This window comes from Chroicocephalus ridibundus, chromosome 1 (assembly GCF_963924245.1).
Source record: "Chroicocephalus ridibundus chromosome 1, bChrRid1.1, whole genome shotgun sequence".
In the NCBI taxonomy this organism is placed as follows: Eukaryota; Metazoa; Chordata; class Aves; order Charadriiformes; family Laridae; genus Chroicocephalus; species Chroicocephalus ridibundus.
Genome location: NC_086284.1, coordinates 192,633,164 through 192,652,708, shown reverse-complemented (window position 1 = coordinate 192,652,708; position 19,545 = coordinate 192,633,164). Strand labels below are relative to the sequence as shown.

At 38.2% G+C, this 19,545-nt stretch overlaps 1 protein-coding gene across 4 annotated transcripts in view; it reads left to right on the top strand.

The window, feature by feature from the left end:
• TFEC (transcription factor EC) overlaps positions 1-19,545 on the top strand; it is a 71,638-nt gene that overhangs the window by 35,336 nt on the left and 16,757 nt on the right. Inside the window, exons 1-3 of one of the 4 annotated variants that reach the window (XM_063323226.1) lie at positions 6,334-6,438; positions 18,401-18,515; positions 19,389-19,442. In XM_063323226.1, coding sequence (XP_063179296.1) covers positions 6,376-6,438; positions 18,401-18,515; positions 19,389-19,442 — 232 coding nt within the window. In that variant the 5' untranslated portion in view covers positions 6,334-6,375. Of the gene's footprint in view, positions 1-6,333; positions 6,439-18,400; positions 18,516-19,385; positions 19,443-19,545 lie in introns of those variants that run through there. The other 3 variants (XM_063323225.1, XM_063323224.1, XM_063323223.1) reach the window with 3 other exon arrangements.

The following is a 19,545-nucleotide window of genomic DNA, read 5'->3' as shown; positions in this document are numbered from 1 at the left end:
AAGTAATGGGGAAAGAAGAAGACTTCCCTTGGGTTGAGGAGGATCGAGTGAGAGATCAATTAGATCAATTAGATATTCACAAGTCCATGGGCCCCGATGGGATGCACCCGAGAGTGCTGAGGGAGCTGGCAGAAGTCATTGCTGGGCCGCTCTCCATCAACTTTGAAAGGTCCTGGAGAACAGGCGAGATGCCTGAGGACTGGAGGAAAGCCAACGTCACTCCACTCTTCAAAAAGGGCAAGAAGGAGGAACCGGGGAACTACAGGCCGGTCAGCCTCACCTCCATCCCTGGAAAGATGATGGAACAGCTTGTTCTGTGCGTCATCTCAAGGCATGTGGAGGAAAAGAAAGCTGTCAGAAGTACTCAGCATGGATTCACCGAGGGGAAATCATGTCTGACTGATCTGATAGCCTTCTATGATGGCATGACTGGATGGATAGATGAGGGGAGGGCGGTAGATGTGGTCTACCTTGACTTAAGCAAGGCGTTCGACACGGTCTCCCACAGCATCCTCATAGGGAAGCTTAGGATGATGAATGGACAGTAAGGTGGATAGATAACTGGTTGAAAGACAGAGCTCAGAGGGTCATGATTCGGGGCACAGAGTCCAGTTGGAGATCAGTGACGAGTGGTGTTCCCCAGGGGTCAGTGCTGGGTCCAGTCCTCTTCAATATATTCATCAATGACCTGGATGAGGGGATAGAGTGCACCCTCAGCAAGTTTGCTGATGACACAAAGCTGGGAGGGATGGATGACACACCAGAAGGCTGTGCCGCCATACAGAGAGACCTGGACAGGCTGGAGAGTTGGGCAGAGAGGAACCTTATGAAATTCAATAAGGGCAAGTGTAGGGTGCTGCACCTGGGGAGGAATAACCCCATGCACCAGTACAAGTTGGGGGCTGACCTGCTGGAGAGCAGCTCTGTGGAAAGAGACCTGGGAGTCCTGGTGGACAACAGGATGGCCATGAGCCAGCAGTGTGCCCTTGTGGTCAAGAAGGCCAGTGGCATCCTGGGGTGCACCAAGAAGAGTGTCGCCAGCAGGTCGAGGGAGGTCATCCTCCCCCTCTACTCTGCCTTGGTGAGGCCGCATCTGGAATGCTGTGTCCAGTTCTGGGCTCCCCGGTTCAAGAAGGACAGGGAACTGCTGGAGAGGGTACAGCAGAGAGCTACCAAGATGATTAGGGGACTGGAACACCTCTCTTATGAAGAAAGGCTGAGGGATTTGGGTCTCTTCAGTCTGGAAAAAAGACGGCTGAGGGGGGATCTTATCAACACTTATAAATACTTAAAGGGTGGGTGTCAGGAGGATGGGGCCAGGCTGTTTTCAGTGGTGCCCAGGAACAGGACAAGAGGTAATGGGCACAAACTTGAGCATAGGAAGTTCCATCTCAACATGAGGAGGAACTTCTTTCCTTTGAGGGTGGCAGAGCACTGGAAATGGCTTCCCACAGAGGTGGTGGAATCTCCTTCTCTGGAGACATTCAAAACCCGCCTGGACGCATTCCTGTGCAACGTACTGTAGGTGACCCTGATCTGGCAGGGGGTTGGACTAGATGATCTCCAGAGGTCCCTTCCAACCCTATGATTCTATGATTCTATGATTTTGTTTGTTCTGAGGAAGTCACCAGGCTGCTAGGTAAACCAGGGAGTAGCGTGCATTTCCAAATGTGTAATACTATGCCAAAATGAAGCCTGCCTTCAACAAAGCACGTGAACTGAGCCAGCGTGGAAGCAATCAAGCAGCATCTCTGTCTCTTCTGTCTTCTGTTTTGGCAATGTGTACTCCAAAAATATATGAAAGAAATGGGCAGAAGGAGGTGGTTTCAGACATTTAGCTTGTGACTCAGGGGTTTATGGCATTTTCCAAGCAACATCCTAAACCTGCCTGCAAAATTCTGGTCATAAGCTGTGCAGTAGAGAAAGATAAAGAGGCAGGTAGAAAATATGTCCTTTAGATCCAGTTTTTCATCATCACATTAAACGTAATGACATTTTGTTTATCTGAGTTTAAAATGTATATATTTCAACAGTGTTGGCCTAGGAGACATGATCAGGAATAAGAGAACACCTAATTCCCCTGAGAAGAGGAACTGAGGTTGAGCTGTACTTAAACAGAGATTCATATTACTTATGTACTTATGTACTTCTTGTGTACAAGGTGCCTGGCTGTGGTGGCTGCCATCAACATAGAGTAAGTGAGATCCCAAGTGAGATGGAGTTGCCCACGTGCCCGGCTGATTCAGTGTTTGCTTCCTCCTTACACTTCTCCAGTGTAGTGCTTAAGAATTTTTAGGATTGCATCTTAGATTTTCCCTTTCTTGGCATTGCATTGAATTTATCCAAACTACGCAACGTCCTCTCTCTAAAATTATGAAAAAAATTAAGTCTCCTGTTTTTCTGAATATGATATAAGGCTTGGTTTTTTTCAGTAGAATCTTTTATTGCACAAGCCAAATTCATGAAGCCATTTTCTTTTCTCATTTCTCTCAATAGAAAGTGCCTGAGATTAGAGACTTTGCAGCGCTACCTGTTGTGTGTTGCAGTGAATTAGTGTTTGCTTTAGTTAGATGCACCCATGTACCATTTTAACGGCACATTAAATGAGGACATTGAATTCTGTGAGACTATTCATGTGAATAATTGCTCAGAGGCTCATTGTCTGACCCTGAATTAATGAATTACAGTAATATATTAGGAGAATCAGAGAAGTGAAAACAAGAACATCCCTCCATCTCTCATTAAAATTATTACAGTTTCCAAAGAATGGATTGTCTGGCTTTTATTGTGTTTGGCCCCAAATTTGTAATTTTATAAAACTTTCTGGTTTTGGGTAGCAGTTTAAGAATTGCTCAAAGTAGGGAATTCTCTGTCTGTGTTTCTACTGCTCTTAACAGAACCCTGATTGTAGAAACCTACTTTTTATAATTATTTTTTAGAAGTTGAGTTAAAATATAAGACTAGGTCCTCCCTACATGCAAGAGGTCTTGATTCTTCTGAAATTATTTGTAAACTCAGTTATATCTTTGTCCAGAAAACATAGCTGAAATCAAATTATAACTATTCTTATGAACTATCACTTGATGAAAATTGTTTGTTCACCACGGAGAAGGTAGGATTTAATAAAGAAAACTTGAAGATGCCACCAATTTAAAGTAATTTTCCCGTGTCATAATAATTTAGTCTTTCGAAACTCTTTATTAACAGTCAGCAACATATTTATCTATATTGTAAGAAATCAATTTCTTCTTTGAGTATCGTATTGTGAGAGACAGGTTTCTTCCTAAATTTATAGGAATCATTGAAAAAATGAAACAAAGAATATATGAGGGAGTATGAGATAAATAATGTTATGTGTGTCAGACATTTGAAAAGTAAACATTTTTCATTTTTATCAGAGTTTCATTCTTATTCAAAATTCTCACAGTCTATTCAGCATTCTGTAATGAATTTAAAGTTAATTAACTTCCAAATGCTCAGAACATAGGAAATGTCGATGTGCAGGTCTGTTAATGTAAAGCACATATGACACCATCATTAAGAGTTTGGGGCAAGTTCTAAAAAGCTGTGGTCTACATTCCTTTTAATATATGAAAAAGGGAAATTTAAGAAACTTGCTGTATCAAGGGAGATGTGGAGAGCATTAGTCACAGTGAAGAGAACCAGAAAAAAGCAGACTTAAAAAATAGGATCTCTGTGCTTTTCAGGGTTGAATTCGACAGTGTGTGACCTAGTGAACCTCTACTTGTTACTGAATGTTGTTTTGTTTTGCTAATATATGTATGCAGCCCTAGGACTCACCAGAAAACCCAGTAATTTATCAAGCACAACAGTGATCTCTATGAAAACATTTGGCATTTTACCAGTACTTTCATTCAGAAATAACTGCTGTAGCCCAGATAATCACTGTACAGCTACTGGGATAATGTCCTCTACTTGACATGCAGACCACTAAAACTTACAACAAAAGCATTAGGAGATTGACTGGCTTGGAATGAGAAGAAAATGAGAGGATATTAATGTTCTGCAAGGGCACAGGCTTCTCTTGCAACGTGCTGGGTGGGACAGACCAGAAAATAATTTGATTTTGTAAACATTTCCAAGGATTCTAAGTTGTCTCTCGTTCTAGCACAGAAGAAAACAAGAGCTTTCAGAGGTATTCTTGAAGAAGTCCAGGGAGAGAAGCTCTGTAGCAATTACATGGTTGGCGGTGAGAGCTAAGTAGTGCTGAGTAGTGCTTGGGGCAGACCACTATCATAAAAATGGACTTCAAAAAATCCCTCACAGTGGCCCAACCGTTGATCTATTGAACCAGGTGGGCTCACTGTCATTGGAGCAGTAGGTAAGGAATGATTAAACAAAATGGACCAGTTCCTTTCGGATTGCTTGGGAGAAAGTGGAAAGCTTCTCCACAGAAAACCTTTTCATTGATGTTTTTACCATGTCCAGTGGCAAAAGCTGCAACAAACAACTGTTAAAACAAGTTATCTAAAAAAAAAATCTGCAAAATATTTTCCAAAATTCTTCTTTGCTTTAAAAGAAAGAAATACTTAAAGATTTGAAACAGCATTAATTCCTCCAACAGCTCCAGCTCTGACTGTGTACTGAAATCATTATGTTGTCATTGGTGCTTTGAAGTTCACATCACCTCAGAGATTTAGAGCTGTCATAAGCAATGAATCTGTTGTTCGGAACTTTGTCTATTGTGAATCCAGCTAAATGTCTTCAGTCCTTCTCTGAATCTGACTTGATGTATGTGATATATATGCTGGGAAAAAGAAGAATTAAAACAACGACATAAATATTATTGCTGCTTGTACCATTTTAATGAAATGGTACTGCACCTCAATTGAAGCTTGGTTTAATTATTAGATAATCAGATAATAATTAAATAACTTTAAAAGATTATATCAGATAATAATGTATTATTATTTGTTCTGATTGGAAGCAACAGCTAAGGGGCAGCAGATCCCACAGATCCCATTGCTAGTCATCTCCTGTTTGTGTGGTGTAGGAAGAAACAGAACAGCACAGATCTGGCTCCATGTTGTCCACCATTGTTAACAAGGGAAGGTGTAGATAGATTCTTCTCAGCTTTCACATCTGCTTTGCTGCGTCTCCAAGAACTCAAGTGTTTGTCTGTAAGATAAAGTGAAATCACTAAAAGGCCTCTGTAACTGACCGGGTGTAAAGACTGGGAGAGAGAGGCACCACTAGCAGTGAGGGGAGGAAAAGCACCCGGGCATGCTGGAAAGGGTTTTGCTAGCCGTCTGATGTCAGGGCTGAGCCGGTGGGCCAGCTGGGCTGGGGGATGGCAGCAGCTTAGGGTGTGCTGTGCCAAGGCGCTACCTTGGAACAGGTCACCTTCTTGAGGGATCCTGCAGGGCTTCGCTGCTTCGCCTGCACTGCTTCATTTCACATGTTCACAGCGCGCTGTGTCACTAAGGCTGGGAGGGAGCTGTGGTCTGCTTCCAGCCCACTTGGGCGTCCGTTCCACTGGGACGGCTCCACTCCTGTCACTCTTGCAGGAAAACGGCTTCTGGAGAAAATCCTCAGTTGCCCTGTGGCTCACTTGTGTTCGGTCTGCTCCTTTGACATTTGAAAAAACCTCGTGTTGTACAGGCAGGCACTACAGGTTAGATCAGGAGAGGGCAGATGTTTTCCTTCTCTAATCTTTACAATCCTGTTAACTACAGCTGGTATAAAGTTCTGATTAAATCTGTTAAGTCTGCATTTGATTTCGTGGAGACACTATTGATTGATAAAAGCACAGTGCAGTCTGTCTGTGAAATCTCACAGCTCTTACAAGGTCTTTGAGGTCACAGTTTCTCATCACGGCATTAATAATTTGTATTTTTATTAATTATTTGTCAAATACCGATGGTTGTCATCTGGATGGATTACAAAAGCTGCTGTCTGTCCCATTGCCAGGAATCATGCAGAAAAAAGAAATTCAAGCAGGTATCCTCCAAAGTATTTTATTCGATAATTGCTGTGATTATTCAATCATGAAGTAAAACCAGGTTTCCATTAGAGGTGCACATAGTATTGCTGATCTAGGCAGCCCCCTGCTGCATAATCATGAGTATTTTTTATTTAGTGAATACCAATGTCATTTGGCAACCTTTATAAGTTTATAAAATCTGCTGAAGTTTGAAACCATTTTAGAGAAAGGGCCAGAGTAAACATTAACAACCTCATTTGCTTAGGTTGGGTAACTTGAAAAGGCTGCATAACATCAATGAAAATGCTTTGTCAATCACATTCTACACTAGATTAGTCTGAAAGTCCAAGGAAGAATCAAAGTTCACCTAAGTATATAAACTTCTGTCTAGCACTCCCTGGTATCGTTTCAAAGTTTAACGAAAAAGAAAAATGAAGGAGAAAGAACAGTCGGTAGCTATTGAGGAAATAATAGACTCCTCAAAAATAAAACTGGTGAGCAAATATTTTCTTTGTCTTTCTTCAAAAGTATAAAGGTGCTAGATAGGAAATTGTGTCTTTCAGTTGCAGAGAACTATCAACGAAATGCACAAACTGAGAGCTCTTCAGGTCTGTTTTCTGCAGCTGGAGGTGTCTTTTGACATCACTGCCACTGCTGTTTTGAATGTCATACAGATGCCAGATGAAGGTCTGTTACCAGTATTTCACACAATATTGTAGTTTGAGGCTGAAATGGGCAGTGCACAGCTCTCTTGCAAGCTCTGAGTCCTCCAAATATATTGGGTATGAGTGTTTGTGATTTATCTCGTGCTGTAGAAAAGGTCTTCATAGCATAGACCGTACAATACTTTGGGTCAGGAGAACTGCAATCTACTTTTACATAGTTGCAGCATTCAAAAGCTGTGCAAAATGCCCAAATAGCTCAGCTCTGTCTCTAACTCTATAACAATACAATGTCTAATAACCCCTCTCTATTTTGAGAGTAGATGTCTCTGGCTGAAGGTAGCCAGAAGACTCAGGCTTCATACAACTGGAGTAAATTTTTTTATAGCTATAAATTGAAGGAAAAGTTCATTTTTTTCCTCTTTGTTTTTCTCTTTTGGAAAGGCAAATAGGCACAAATGGAAGTATTATTCTACAGTACACAGTTTGTATATAAGTACCTCTCACAAACACGGTCTTCATCTCAGAGCTTAACACATGTTGAAGAGCGGCAGGAGAAAAGGATAGATAAAACATGTTTCTAATTCTCCTAATATGCTCATTTGTTTTTAGTAAAAATGTGCTTTGATAGCATATCCTGATCTTTTAGATACACTGCATGTCTCTGAAAGTCTTTGTGGGCTCTGCATATTGGAAACAACCCATAAGGAAATTTTAATGCTTTTTAGCATTAGACTAACTTCAACATCAACATTGGCTAATATGGTCCCTCACTGAGGAAACGTGCTAGTGGTATTTTACTGCAGAAATACACAACTAGGATCTGTTAGTTTTACAGAAATCAATGATTTATCAATGTTTGATTAACCTTATCTCATTATCAACTGGTAGGACAACAAAGGAAGTTGAATTCGTCTCACCTAATCCATGCACATTTAGTTCACTTACCTGCAGCTGAATGTCTCACTCTTGTCTCCATTACTATACAGAAGCAATTCCAGCCTGCAATTTATCTCACTGATTTTAGATGTAACGTTTAGTATGAAATGAGTAGCACCAAACAAGCCTATGTTTCCCTCCTTGAATCCAAGGGGATTCTAAAGAACTCGCTCAAATACACATTCACACTGTAAATATCTGTATTCGGTCATATTTGCAGCCTTTGAGGACAGCAAAACAAAAGATACATATGAAAACTAAAAAAACAGAGGTTTCTCTCTTCGCTATAAGTACCCTCAATTTCCTCAAGAAATCACAGTGTCTAAGAATATAAAAATCAGCATTTTGGAGTAGATCTTGAACTGGCGGACAAAGGAAAGGATTTTGAACGTGTGTTGTCATATTGCAGTTTGCCTTCATTGATGGGTAATGCATTTTTTCAATGCCTGGGCACTCCTTGCTAATTCTAAGCTTTCGTGCAGCAGGATCTGCAAGTAAATTCCTGCTGCTTGGGGCCACCAGGCAGATTCTGTCTTATCCCAAAGCCCCAAGGTACAGCCTCTGCTGCATGTCTCGTGATGGTGTCTGTACACAGCAATGCAAGACCCGAAGTCTGAAGTAGATGACAGAGGAGGCTATGTTAAGCTCCTTGGGGCCTATAGCATATAGGTTATTATCACTTCTTGAGTTAAACTTTATGAATTTCTGTCAATGGCATTTACACAGGTAGAATAAAAGACTTGTGAGCTCAGATGCAACAACAGTGACCACTTTGTTTTCCAGGCACAGTCAAGCTTCTTACTGCAACATAAAACTAATTTCTGGAAAACACATATTTGTGGAGGGCCATTTGGAGAAATATTTTGAGAAAAATTTCCTGAAAGATACAGCCAAGGCCTTCCATGACCTTTACTATATGTGTACAGTAGTTTACTATGCATTTATGTGAATAAACACTCGTGAGTATATCTGAAATCAACTACTACAGAAAGGAATTACAACCAAAATGAAACTCTGTGTGGGACATGTTAATCTATCTGAATACACTAGATAACGGAAATGATTAGACACTTTGCTGTAACGTATTCAGATACGTAGGTGATATGTGAAATGTCTGAGGATATAATATAAAGTATATAATATGTATAGAGTACATAATATAAATACTGGTAATAGAGATGTTAGCATCTATATTTAAGACAAAATGTCCCATATTCTAATCCCGCAAAAAATCCCCAAACCTAGTTTTCACTTGTCCCTCAGCCTCAATTTTTCACTTTTCTTACGTTTTTGTGGTGACGTTTATTCATTGTTTTTAGAGGGAAAAATTTAGTTATTTCGTATATACATTTACGTGTGGTAGCCAGAGAAATAGAAGTTGTTGGATGGAAGCAGGAATTAGTACATTAGCTGCTGTTACTAGTGAAAAGTGCTGTCATTTAGTTGTCATCTTTGGGTTTCCGACCCTGGAGATTAGTGGGGCAGTACTCTAGTGACATTTGATTTCCAGCTGCCAGTTGGGTGACGGCAAGATCACATCACTTCACTTTTGGTCCGTGCCTGTTATGTTAGCTTTGTAACCAGAAAAACCACGAAAAGATAAAAACATATAGTTAAGAGATGATAACTGAAGGAACAGAACTCTCCAGCAAAAGGCTGATTCTCCAGAAAATTCGTTTGCTTGGTCATATTTGATCAGACATTTATCTAGCCAATGGACTTCTATGTATATGATCAGGGCAGGAATGTACTGTAACTGGGAATATGAACAGAGTTCATTTTTCTCTGATGAATAATGAACCAGCTTGATGATCATTATTTGAAGATAAAAAATGAACCATTTTTCATGCATAATATATAATATGTATTATAATATATCTGAACATTAAGTCCCTGGTTGAGCAGTGTGTAATTATGAACCATGTTAAAGATAAATATAGAAGGAGATACAATTTGTTCTAAGGAAAACAAGTCTGAAAAGGGAAGCATTTGCTTTTCTGCTGTTCTCTTTAGACAATAAAAAGACAAAGAGGAACATTTGGGCATTAGTTATTACTAGAGATAGCCTATTTTCAAATATAAGTATTTTATATTGCAATTACAAAAAGACCTAAAATATTTAGCCGTGAATGAGATCTTCTTGTTCTAGACTCTGAAAACAGTATACTACAATTTTTTTCATAGTTGACAGTGTAAACACATCCTTACAAAGAAAAAAGGATGTCACAGTCTTTGTTGTTCACCTTTCTTCAAGCAACACAGCAATTGCAAAAGAAATCCAGAGGTTGAACCCCAGTCTCTGAGTACAGGACTTTTATTGACCCACAAGATTATTCATTCTGTCTGCAATACCTGCAAATTAGACGAAAAGTCCCAATTAACTAAAATGTGCATTGAAGATACAAGAATTACCCTTGTCAAAAATTGGAAATACCTGGTATACTACTACCTGGTATACCTGGTATATAATTTAGAAAATGGATTTGGGTTATTATACACTTATTGATCAACTCACTATTCGGTCAAATTCAACGCATATTTTGAAATTCATCCGTGAACTTCAAAGACTGCAAAGTGATTTTGTTTACCTGTCCTGAATAAATGGGAAAGGAATGAGAAAGAATTGTTTGTGTTTTTTATTTTTTTGTATCCCATTATTACAAATACTGAATAAACTGAATTTTACTTGATACGTAAAATGAACTGTGGACGCAGTTCCAAATTCAGGTTTCTACATTTGGGATGCCTATGATATTAGCATAAAAGCTGTGCAAAATCCCCGCTTTGATTTTTAATTAAAATGAATAAGCAAGAACCACATTGAAATGGATGGGTGCTAACATTTTTTGTGGCTAAGAGGGAGAAGTAGCCTCATTTTACAAAACTGTTCTTTGAAGTGATGCTATCAATTAGGTTCATGAGAACATGATTTAAGTGGGTTATATTTAGGGGTGGGAAAGAATAAAGTATTGTGCCAATATTTCACATGTGAACATGTTAGTCTAGATGCAGTCTGCGCAAGTACTAATTTTTACCCAAGTACTAATTTTTACCAAGCACCAAAAGAAATTTTCTCTTGCAGATACAGTGCCCAACCTTTCAGGTTCTATATAGTTTCTTCTTGTGACAAATAAAGCAGCGTGTGCTATGCTTCCCTGATATTTGCGTTTCCCAAGTCTGTAGGTGCAGTACAGGCAATCTGACCATGGGCCAATGATCCTCAGAACGGTCTGTACTGCACAGCAGCTACTCTGGATGTATGCCATACTTCTGTTACCGCAGGAAATATAGGCGTGTAGATACACTTGGTGAGTTGCATGTCTGCGGTTATTAACTTGGAAAAGAGGATAGCAAAGGAAGTTTCTGCTAGCAGGACTATTCCCACAGCTTGCTTCCTGCTTGCCCTCTTTTTCATGGGCTGTTCCAAGCTGGGCAGAATGAAGACCTCTGGCAGAGGCAGTCTGGTCCTGACCTCTGTATTATCTGGGGATGTTTTCTGATCATACGCTTGGGCTGGTGAATGTGCCTGGGGAACTAAGGTCCTGGGAGAAATGGTAGCTGGAAATAAGCCTCCACCAACAGAACAGTCTATCCTGCTGCCTGCTCCCAGGTCCCTCAAGGGAAACGATGTCTTTGTTGAAAAGCTCTTGCTATCCTAGGATTTAGCCATTTTAGGTAACTAGAACATGTGAGGTGTCTGCTCTGTAAAAATGTACATACCCTCTGTCACTTCCATGATTAGTGACATCCTTTTGGATGTATGGAGAGCCGTTTGCTCTGTAATTAGTCTTTCTAGTTAGTCTTGCATATCCAGGGTTTGTTGATTGTAGCCTTCTTTCATGAAGGCATATTAGTAAAATACAATACAGATCGTATAGAAAGAAACTGAACAGGATTCTTTTCGGGTTAAAGGGGAAAGCTAAAGAGAGGGTAAAGATTTTGTTAAAAGAGAAGATATTAATGAAGTGCTCCAAGAATCAATCCTCAGCCACAGTTTATTTAATATTTTCATTAGTGACCTTGGTACAAAAAATAGGTTTATGCTGATGAAATTTACTGAGGTAGCAAAAGTAGAAAGTACTGCCAATACAAAGGAAGATGAGGATATCATAGAGGAAGAATTATATGACTGTGATGACAGAATAGTATAAATGGAAGGAATGTAATAGTACTGAGTGCAAGGTCATTCATTTAAATACTAATAACAGGAATGTCTGCAGTAAGCTGAGAGCTCATTAACTGGAGATGACAGAGAAAGATCTGGTTACATTAGTTGCTCAGAGGATGACTATAAGCCATCAAAATGATGGGACTGCAGAAAGGAGATAAATATGACCTTAGGATCCATCACGAGAGAGATTTCCAAGAGACACAAGGAAATATCCACTGTGGAATTCACTGGTTACAAAACTTTTCAAATGTTGTAGACCAACAAAGGTGTCCACCCATCAGAAACACTAATTCAAAGCAGGAAAGGTAGACAGATGCCTATTAGGACAAATCATAGCATGGGAATTCTGGCTAAAGCAGCATGGCCTGTTCCACTTGGCAAAACAAAGGCTTAAGGGAGCTGTGGTCACTCACAATAATCACATGGGGAGGTTACAGAATGAACTTTATATGTTAAAAAAACATGAAACCAAAATAAAATTTGTCTAGGAATGGAAATACAAAGAAAAGTTTTTAACAATAATTTGTGATCATTCAACTTTTGGAACCCACTGCATAAAAATTCTGGAGATGTGAAACTTAATTGGTTTTAAGACATAGCATTATTGGTTTGTGAAATGGATTATGTGATGATACGTTAAATGAACCTACTATCCAGGAAATGCTTTCTAGTTCAGGGTCCCTGTGTCTAGACTGGGCATTACCACATTCAGCAGAATTTTTAAATTCAGAAAAATCTAGCTGACTTTGGAACAGGGTTGAGCTGTTATTTTCTAGCTATGCAACAATGACTGATAGAGCCATGATCCTTACTGCCTTGGATGTTAGTGTAATACAAATACAGCATACAAATATTAGCCAAAATGGAAAAATACTTAAATAGTATCCGATTGCGTCAGTGAACTTTATCGTGACATAGAGCTGTCCAGGGACTATGGGTTACAGGCACAGACAATCCTCATCCATGTGTTTTATTATCATATTAATAATCCTTCACTTTTTTTCCTGGAAGATATGGAAGTGCTATTTGGTTGAAGTCTTCCTTGAAATTACATGACATTTACCAATAGCTGCCATGCTATGGGATTTGAAATACTGCATCATTTCCCTTAATGAGGTGTCGTTTTTTCCTGGCTTAGTAACGTTTCCCTTTAAAAATAAAGCATGACTTGGTATTAGAGACCGCAAATTGTGATCACGGTTGTCCATTGCTAGACGTCCATGTGGGTAACGAACCCTCAATATTCGCCACACCATCCTGGCCACAAAGCAGTTCAGGCCCAAGTATTGAATATAACAAGCTCCTCTGGATGAGGCCTTTACAGTACTTGTCTTGGACACTGCCAGCAAGCACGAGGTCACAGGCTCCTGCGAGGTGCTGCTGAGCTCAAGCCAGGCACTCGCTCAGGTACTCCGGCTGAAGTTTGCTTTTATAATTGGTCTAAGCTTCAAAGTTGAGCATCTTTCAGGACTGAGCCCCATGAATGGAAATTCTCATGTTCCAGTCTTTGCACACAGGCATTGAAGATCCCATGACACTTTACACAAAAGGAAGAACGTTAACCCCAATGTCCTTGCCAAATGCTAACTTCGTTAATTACAGTCTGCTTTCTTTAATTCTCCTTGCAGTTTTAATTAGATATGGTATTATTCTCTTCCTGTACCACACTGTCACTGGTTATTCCCACTTAACCATTTGCTGTGTTAAAGGTTGTTAGTCTTTTGTCCATGCATTTTAGAAGCACGAAAATTGGCTAATTATATACTGCTATTTTTTATTACGTGTGTGCTCACCCTTTATGAGCCACTTGCATCTAAATTCTCAGACACACATACATAAATATGTGTATCATGAATGGAAAGGCTTGGAAATTATGTGACTTACCAGGACTTCTCAGAACAACACAGGTGTGAATCGATATAGCTCATGACACCTGCAGGATAAATAAATTATTTCCTGGGACTTATGAATTTTCATACACAAATGTCTGCATTTCCTCATCTCTAAACCAAAAGCAAGAAGATGCTTTCGATGCAGTATAATCAGCTGGAGTTTTAAAGTGCTTTGGTATTCATCAGATTTGACAGTGCTAGATAATTGTAAGATCATCATTGTGCACATATCATATAATTATACCATTGCAAATGATTTGTACTTTTAGTAAGATTGCATTGAATTTTTGTAAGATTATCTCAATGTATATATTTATCTTGTAATGTAGAACTGGAAACTATTTGAAACCCTGGTACTGAAAAAACTTTCCCTGCTTACATGACATTGTAAGAAATAAATTGCATTATGGTGTATGGAGTTTTGGTGCACATCCAAATGACTAGACGTATTTTGACACACTATTTCTATAATATATTGTGCTATATATTTTAATTTTTTGACTTTAAAATCAGTTATTTCCAGATGTCTACATTTCTAAAAAAGTCTCCCGGTTTGACAGAAAAAACCCCTATCTTTCCTCATGTTATATCAAAATTGGCCAACTTCTATTTTAAGATTGTTTTCAGTGTTCAGTAGCATTAGCATGGAAATTCCTTGGGATTTGCCATGCTTGATATCAATACAGGACAAATTCAGGTAGAGAGTTTCAACAAAACACTTTGATCCATTTTTGACTTTGTATTTTTAAAACCCACTCATAATCAGAAATGCGAATATTTACCAAGAAAGATACAGTCTGGTTTGCTTTGTTGTTCTTATGTGATTTTTTTAAAATAAGAGTTTATCTGGAAATTTTCACAGTAGGACCACAGTGAGGTTTCATGAGAAGGTACATGTGGAAAGCCTGCAACAGTCACCCCAGGTTTTCTTTAGAGTCAATAAGAAGAAACAGGGGTGATTCAGTTCACTCTAAGTGTACAAGTCGGGTCAGATTAATCACCCCCTATTTCTTCTCCTGATCCTAAATCCTGACAATGAGAGTTATTCCTTGCACACTAATTCATAGCGGATTTTTCCGTGTGTCGCCATTTCTGTAGGAACGAAGTGACTGTCAAAGGTAGTCTAATTTATGGGTGAACACTTTTCCCTACTCTAAGTGTGAAAATGCTGTGCTGGTTAACTGAGAATGAAGACAGTGTGTCAAAGGAAGATCATCAGTGGCTCTACCCACAAAGAAGTCACTTATACATCTTAGTGGCCATTACAATATGCTGGAGATTTCTGCCAAATGCACAGGAAGAAAGAGGCAGTTGATAGTGCAGTTGGCTCAACTGCTTTTGTACTGAGCAGAATCACCCAGATGGATGGTGAAGGGAAGACAGCAAACCAAAGGCTGGATGGGATGTAGGTATGAAGAAAAGAACCTTTTTTTGTGTGTGTCCTTTTTACAGCCAGATACGTAAGCTGTTTATTCTGTTATCCACTCCTTCAGCACACTGAGTGAGACGATGACGGACTTAAGGAGGGTCAAATCATTATCTATTGACAAAAAGTAACCTACCTATGGATTATTGAAAGTGGTTGTATTTTTCACAGCATTTTTCACTGGTGAACGTTTCAATTAGAAAGACAGATTCTGCAGCCCAGAAATTAGTGCTTTTGGATAGGTAAATGAGTGAGAATTTTGTAGGCTCTCTGTGACAGTGCTGTTGAATAGGGTTATTTTCTGATGTCCAAGTTCTGGAGAATAATTTAAGACAGTTAACATTACATCAAAGTTTCTATTTAATGGCGTGGCAGAACACTGGTTTTGACACTCTTAGTGATTAACACACATGTGAATCATTCTAATTAGTGAGGTTATAGGAATGTATCCATTAGTAGATGAATAACTTGGGTTTGGGTTTCATTTTCATCATCTCCACATGGGAGTTATGACTCTGCTTTCCTAATGACTGAAAAAAATTGCAAAATGATGAGCGGAAAACTGCTGAAGACCATCTGTGTGAAACAAAGATGATAGGGACATTTGTGAAAATATTTTATGCCTTTCACTGCCCAATGGAAGCATTAGTGCAGCCAGACATAGACCACAGACAGATACTCGCTTGCAGCCCTGGCTGTGTGGGATGACACTGCCCCAGCAGTTCTGCTGATGGAAGGAGGTGGTTGAACTCTTGTCACTCCAGACAATGGCAAATGAGTTAGATGGAAGGACTTTCATCAACTGTGTAATCAAATTCAGCTGAAATGCTTGCCTTTGGCTTTAAGTTGAGTTTACTCACCCTCTTTTGAACCCTCACACATTTCTGAACTTTCATGTATGTTAGAATTATTTTTTCATTACCAGCTAAATTGGCCATTCATGACCTTTTCTCTTGGATTTGGGCCTTGTCGTTTGAATACACTGTAGAAATTTGAAAATAGTTCAAGGATAAAGATGAATTACTGCTTGAAAATTAGAAGTAATCATTGATGTATGTCATGTGTTTGTGTCAAATTGTGTTTTATAATTCTGATTTTTCCATTAATGGTATTGATAGTCCTATAAATTAAAAAGATTACCACCGATTTCATGCAAGTTATTGAACTCATGTACACGGCTGTGTGAAATATATAAAATATGACAGATGTGCATTTCTTATTTGTTAGTTTATTTATTAGATTATATTATTTTCAATGGTTACTATTTCCTAGCATTTCACAAAAACAGTAGCCTAAACCACGTAACAGCCTTATCCAAAGTCCACTGGAACAAGTGTAGGAGTCACACTGACTCTCTTTTTTTTATATCAGCACTAAATATTAAAATTCTGTTTTCATATCACTTCAATATTATTTACATGAATGTAGAAAGTCATAAAATATGTGTCTAGGGCTAATATGAGTTCACTCTTGTTATATAGTTATGCTATCCCTGGAACAAAGGAAATGCGAAGGTAAAGCTGCAGCGAATTCTGTAATACTTGTCAGTTTACCATTCTGGAATGAAACAAAGGTGCTTAACGTGCGAATGCGCTTAGCGTTCAAATCCTGCATATTAAACATAGCTTGTTCTTGAGTAATACTCAACTAGATTCCAAACATTCTTTAAAAAAGTGTTTTCATTGAGAGATCAAATATGTAAGAAGATTTTCAAAACTGACTTGCTGTTGTGATATCTAATGGTGTTTAAAAATTGTCAGTTCTAAGTAATACACCTCTACAAATATGAGCATGGAATTTATATGTATTCAAAAAGATTTCTGATTGCTTAATTTCATTATGGGTTGTACACTGGGAGAATTGAACACAAACTAGGTTCTCAGATAATTTAGTGAAGTTATTAGCTAATTTAGTAAAATTATTATTTAAACACAAAACTTATTTACAATTGCAGATTTAATACAAAGACATAGAAAGCACTGCCACGGAAAAATTTCAAACTGAGCAAATCGTTGGGAAAGTGTTTCCATTCAAAATAACTTGTGCTGAAGCTCACGCTCTCTACAGGAAGAGAAATGATCAATCTAAAAAAAGCTTGTTCCTAGCAGACCTATCGTTGGTGTCACAGTGACCTGCCTGAAAAATTCCAGGGTGTTTCAGGATCCATGGGTGCAGGGCAGATCTGTAAAAACATGTTTTCTTGTCTATGAAAAACAGCTTTCTTAAATAACTCCTAATTTCCTTCCATGTTTTTGTGTCTCAAGTCAGTTGATTTACTCACAATTTTCCTCATATTTTTCACTCGCTTTTTCCTCCTTTCTGTTTCTTGGCCAGGTGGACCCAAACTCAGTGTCTGAGTCCTTCTATGTTGGCCCTAAAAGAAAAAAAAAAGTCTGCATAAACTTAATATACATGATAAAATAATAATAATAATAAAATATTGCTCTTATTGCCTTAGAATGCAATAGGAAGGTAAATCTTTTTTATGAACCTGGACTTGGACTCTTTTTGTAAAGCTGTTTTCACATGAACATACACAAATATATAAGATAATGGTCAATGCTGAAAGGTTGGTTATATGGTTGTAGAAACTTTACCAAACTTCTACATATTTTACAGCTATTTCAGATATGTAAAATTATTCAAGCAAAATTAATATTTGGAATTTTTGGTTATCTGGAATCCATAGAAAGATACTTCTCTTTGAGAACATTGTATGGATTTATTGAAATAATGTTATATTACATTTTGGAAGGTAATAAGGATGATGGTATACATGGCCATATATGTTATGCATGTTAAAACCATTGTGTTATCTGGTCTATCCTGACAACAGCATGGTTTCTTCCCTTAAAACATATTCTTTGATGTTCTATCCACTCTAACTTTAACTATTGCATCTAACTGGGTCACTGAATCTTTAGACTGCTAAACTAGGCGCAGTATGAAGTATGAATTGGGAGTTGAGTAATGTGGTTAAAAAACCACCGCGGAGTAGGTCAAAACCAGCGAGTTTATTTTTACTGTCAACCTAATTCACGTTTGAAGTGCGGTAACGGAAAAACAGACACGTATCCTAAATAACAGGCCATATCGTGCCCTCACTCTGCATCTGAAACCAGCACAAACAGCCCTTGGAAAGCTGCTTGTAGAACAGTGGCAGATTGCAACCCTTCACTTTCGGTTTTACTTAATAGTACTTAATGGCAAACTTTCCCTTTTGATACATATACACAGCTCCTTCTAAAGAATATCAGACTCATATTCAAAAAAGTTAGCTCTTTGTATTTATGTTTTTTTAATCTTTCCAGTCTTTAACTTAATATTTTTTTTTCTTATTCTTCTTTCCTCCCCCTCCCCCTCAAGCTATCTAGCAGCATTTTGGATATATATAACAGTGACCAGGGAATGGCACCAGCTAACATGGGTCTCACAAATGCTTCTTGCCCAGCTAATCTACCAGTAAAAAGGGAACTCACAGGTAAAAGAAATCTGAGATTTTAGTATTTTATAATTTCAGAAGTGATGATGTTTCTTTTAAAAGGTGAATAAAACCTACCAATGAAATAGATCTCCATAATTAATTTCCTGAGAATTTTGAAGTTTGTAGTTTCATTTAAGGAAAAAAACAATGACCAAGGAGAAATATTTTCTTTCTGTTCTCCTCTTTAGCAATTCAGAAACCATGTTTGCCCTCTGGTTTTTATGTACATCATGCTTCTAATAAAGCTAATTATTTTAGGAAACATAGTGGATTCTTCCACATATTGGCTCCTGATCGGTGGTATAAATAAATTATCATCCATTAAATTTGTTCCAGGGTAGAACAAATAGTTCTTTTAAAAGCTTACAATAAGGCTATTCAAGGTAAATCTATATTAGTGGATTAACAACTTTAAAAGTTACATTCAATTAATCCAAAGAATGCTAACAACCATGTACAGTTTATTAGTGTCACTCAGAGAAAACAGTGAGTTTGTTCAATATCTTACAAATCTGATTAACTCTTGCATTATGGGATATACAAATCCATATTCACATTAGTGTATTGTAAGTTTTATCCTGCTGTAAAATACAGCAAATTAGAGAAAAATGCCCCCCCCGTAGCGTTTCTATGTTCTTAAATAAAAAATGTGCAATAAAAAAATCTTAAGCTACCTGCCAGACTTGCTCAAAAATTTAGTACTTGTAGAATATAGATTTGCTTATGATCTTGTTTAATAATAAAAAGAGTAATGAAGTAAAAAGACTAGAAGCCTGGTCTTTGTGACAAGAGGCCATTTTGAAAAGGTGAAAGAAGTACTGGAATTGCAACTTAAGGACTGTTTTAATAAATGTTGCTTTCTGTCAGAAGCAGATACACGAGCAATGGCAAAGGAGAGACAAAAAAAGGATAACCACAATCTCAGTAAGTATATGTTCATCTTCCATCTCATTAAATGGAATGTATGGGGAAAGCAAAAATAATATACATTAGCTACCATGTCTCCATTCTTTTTCTAGGTCAGCAT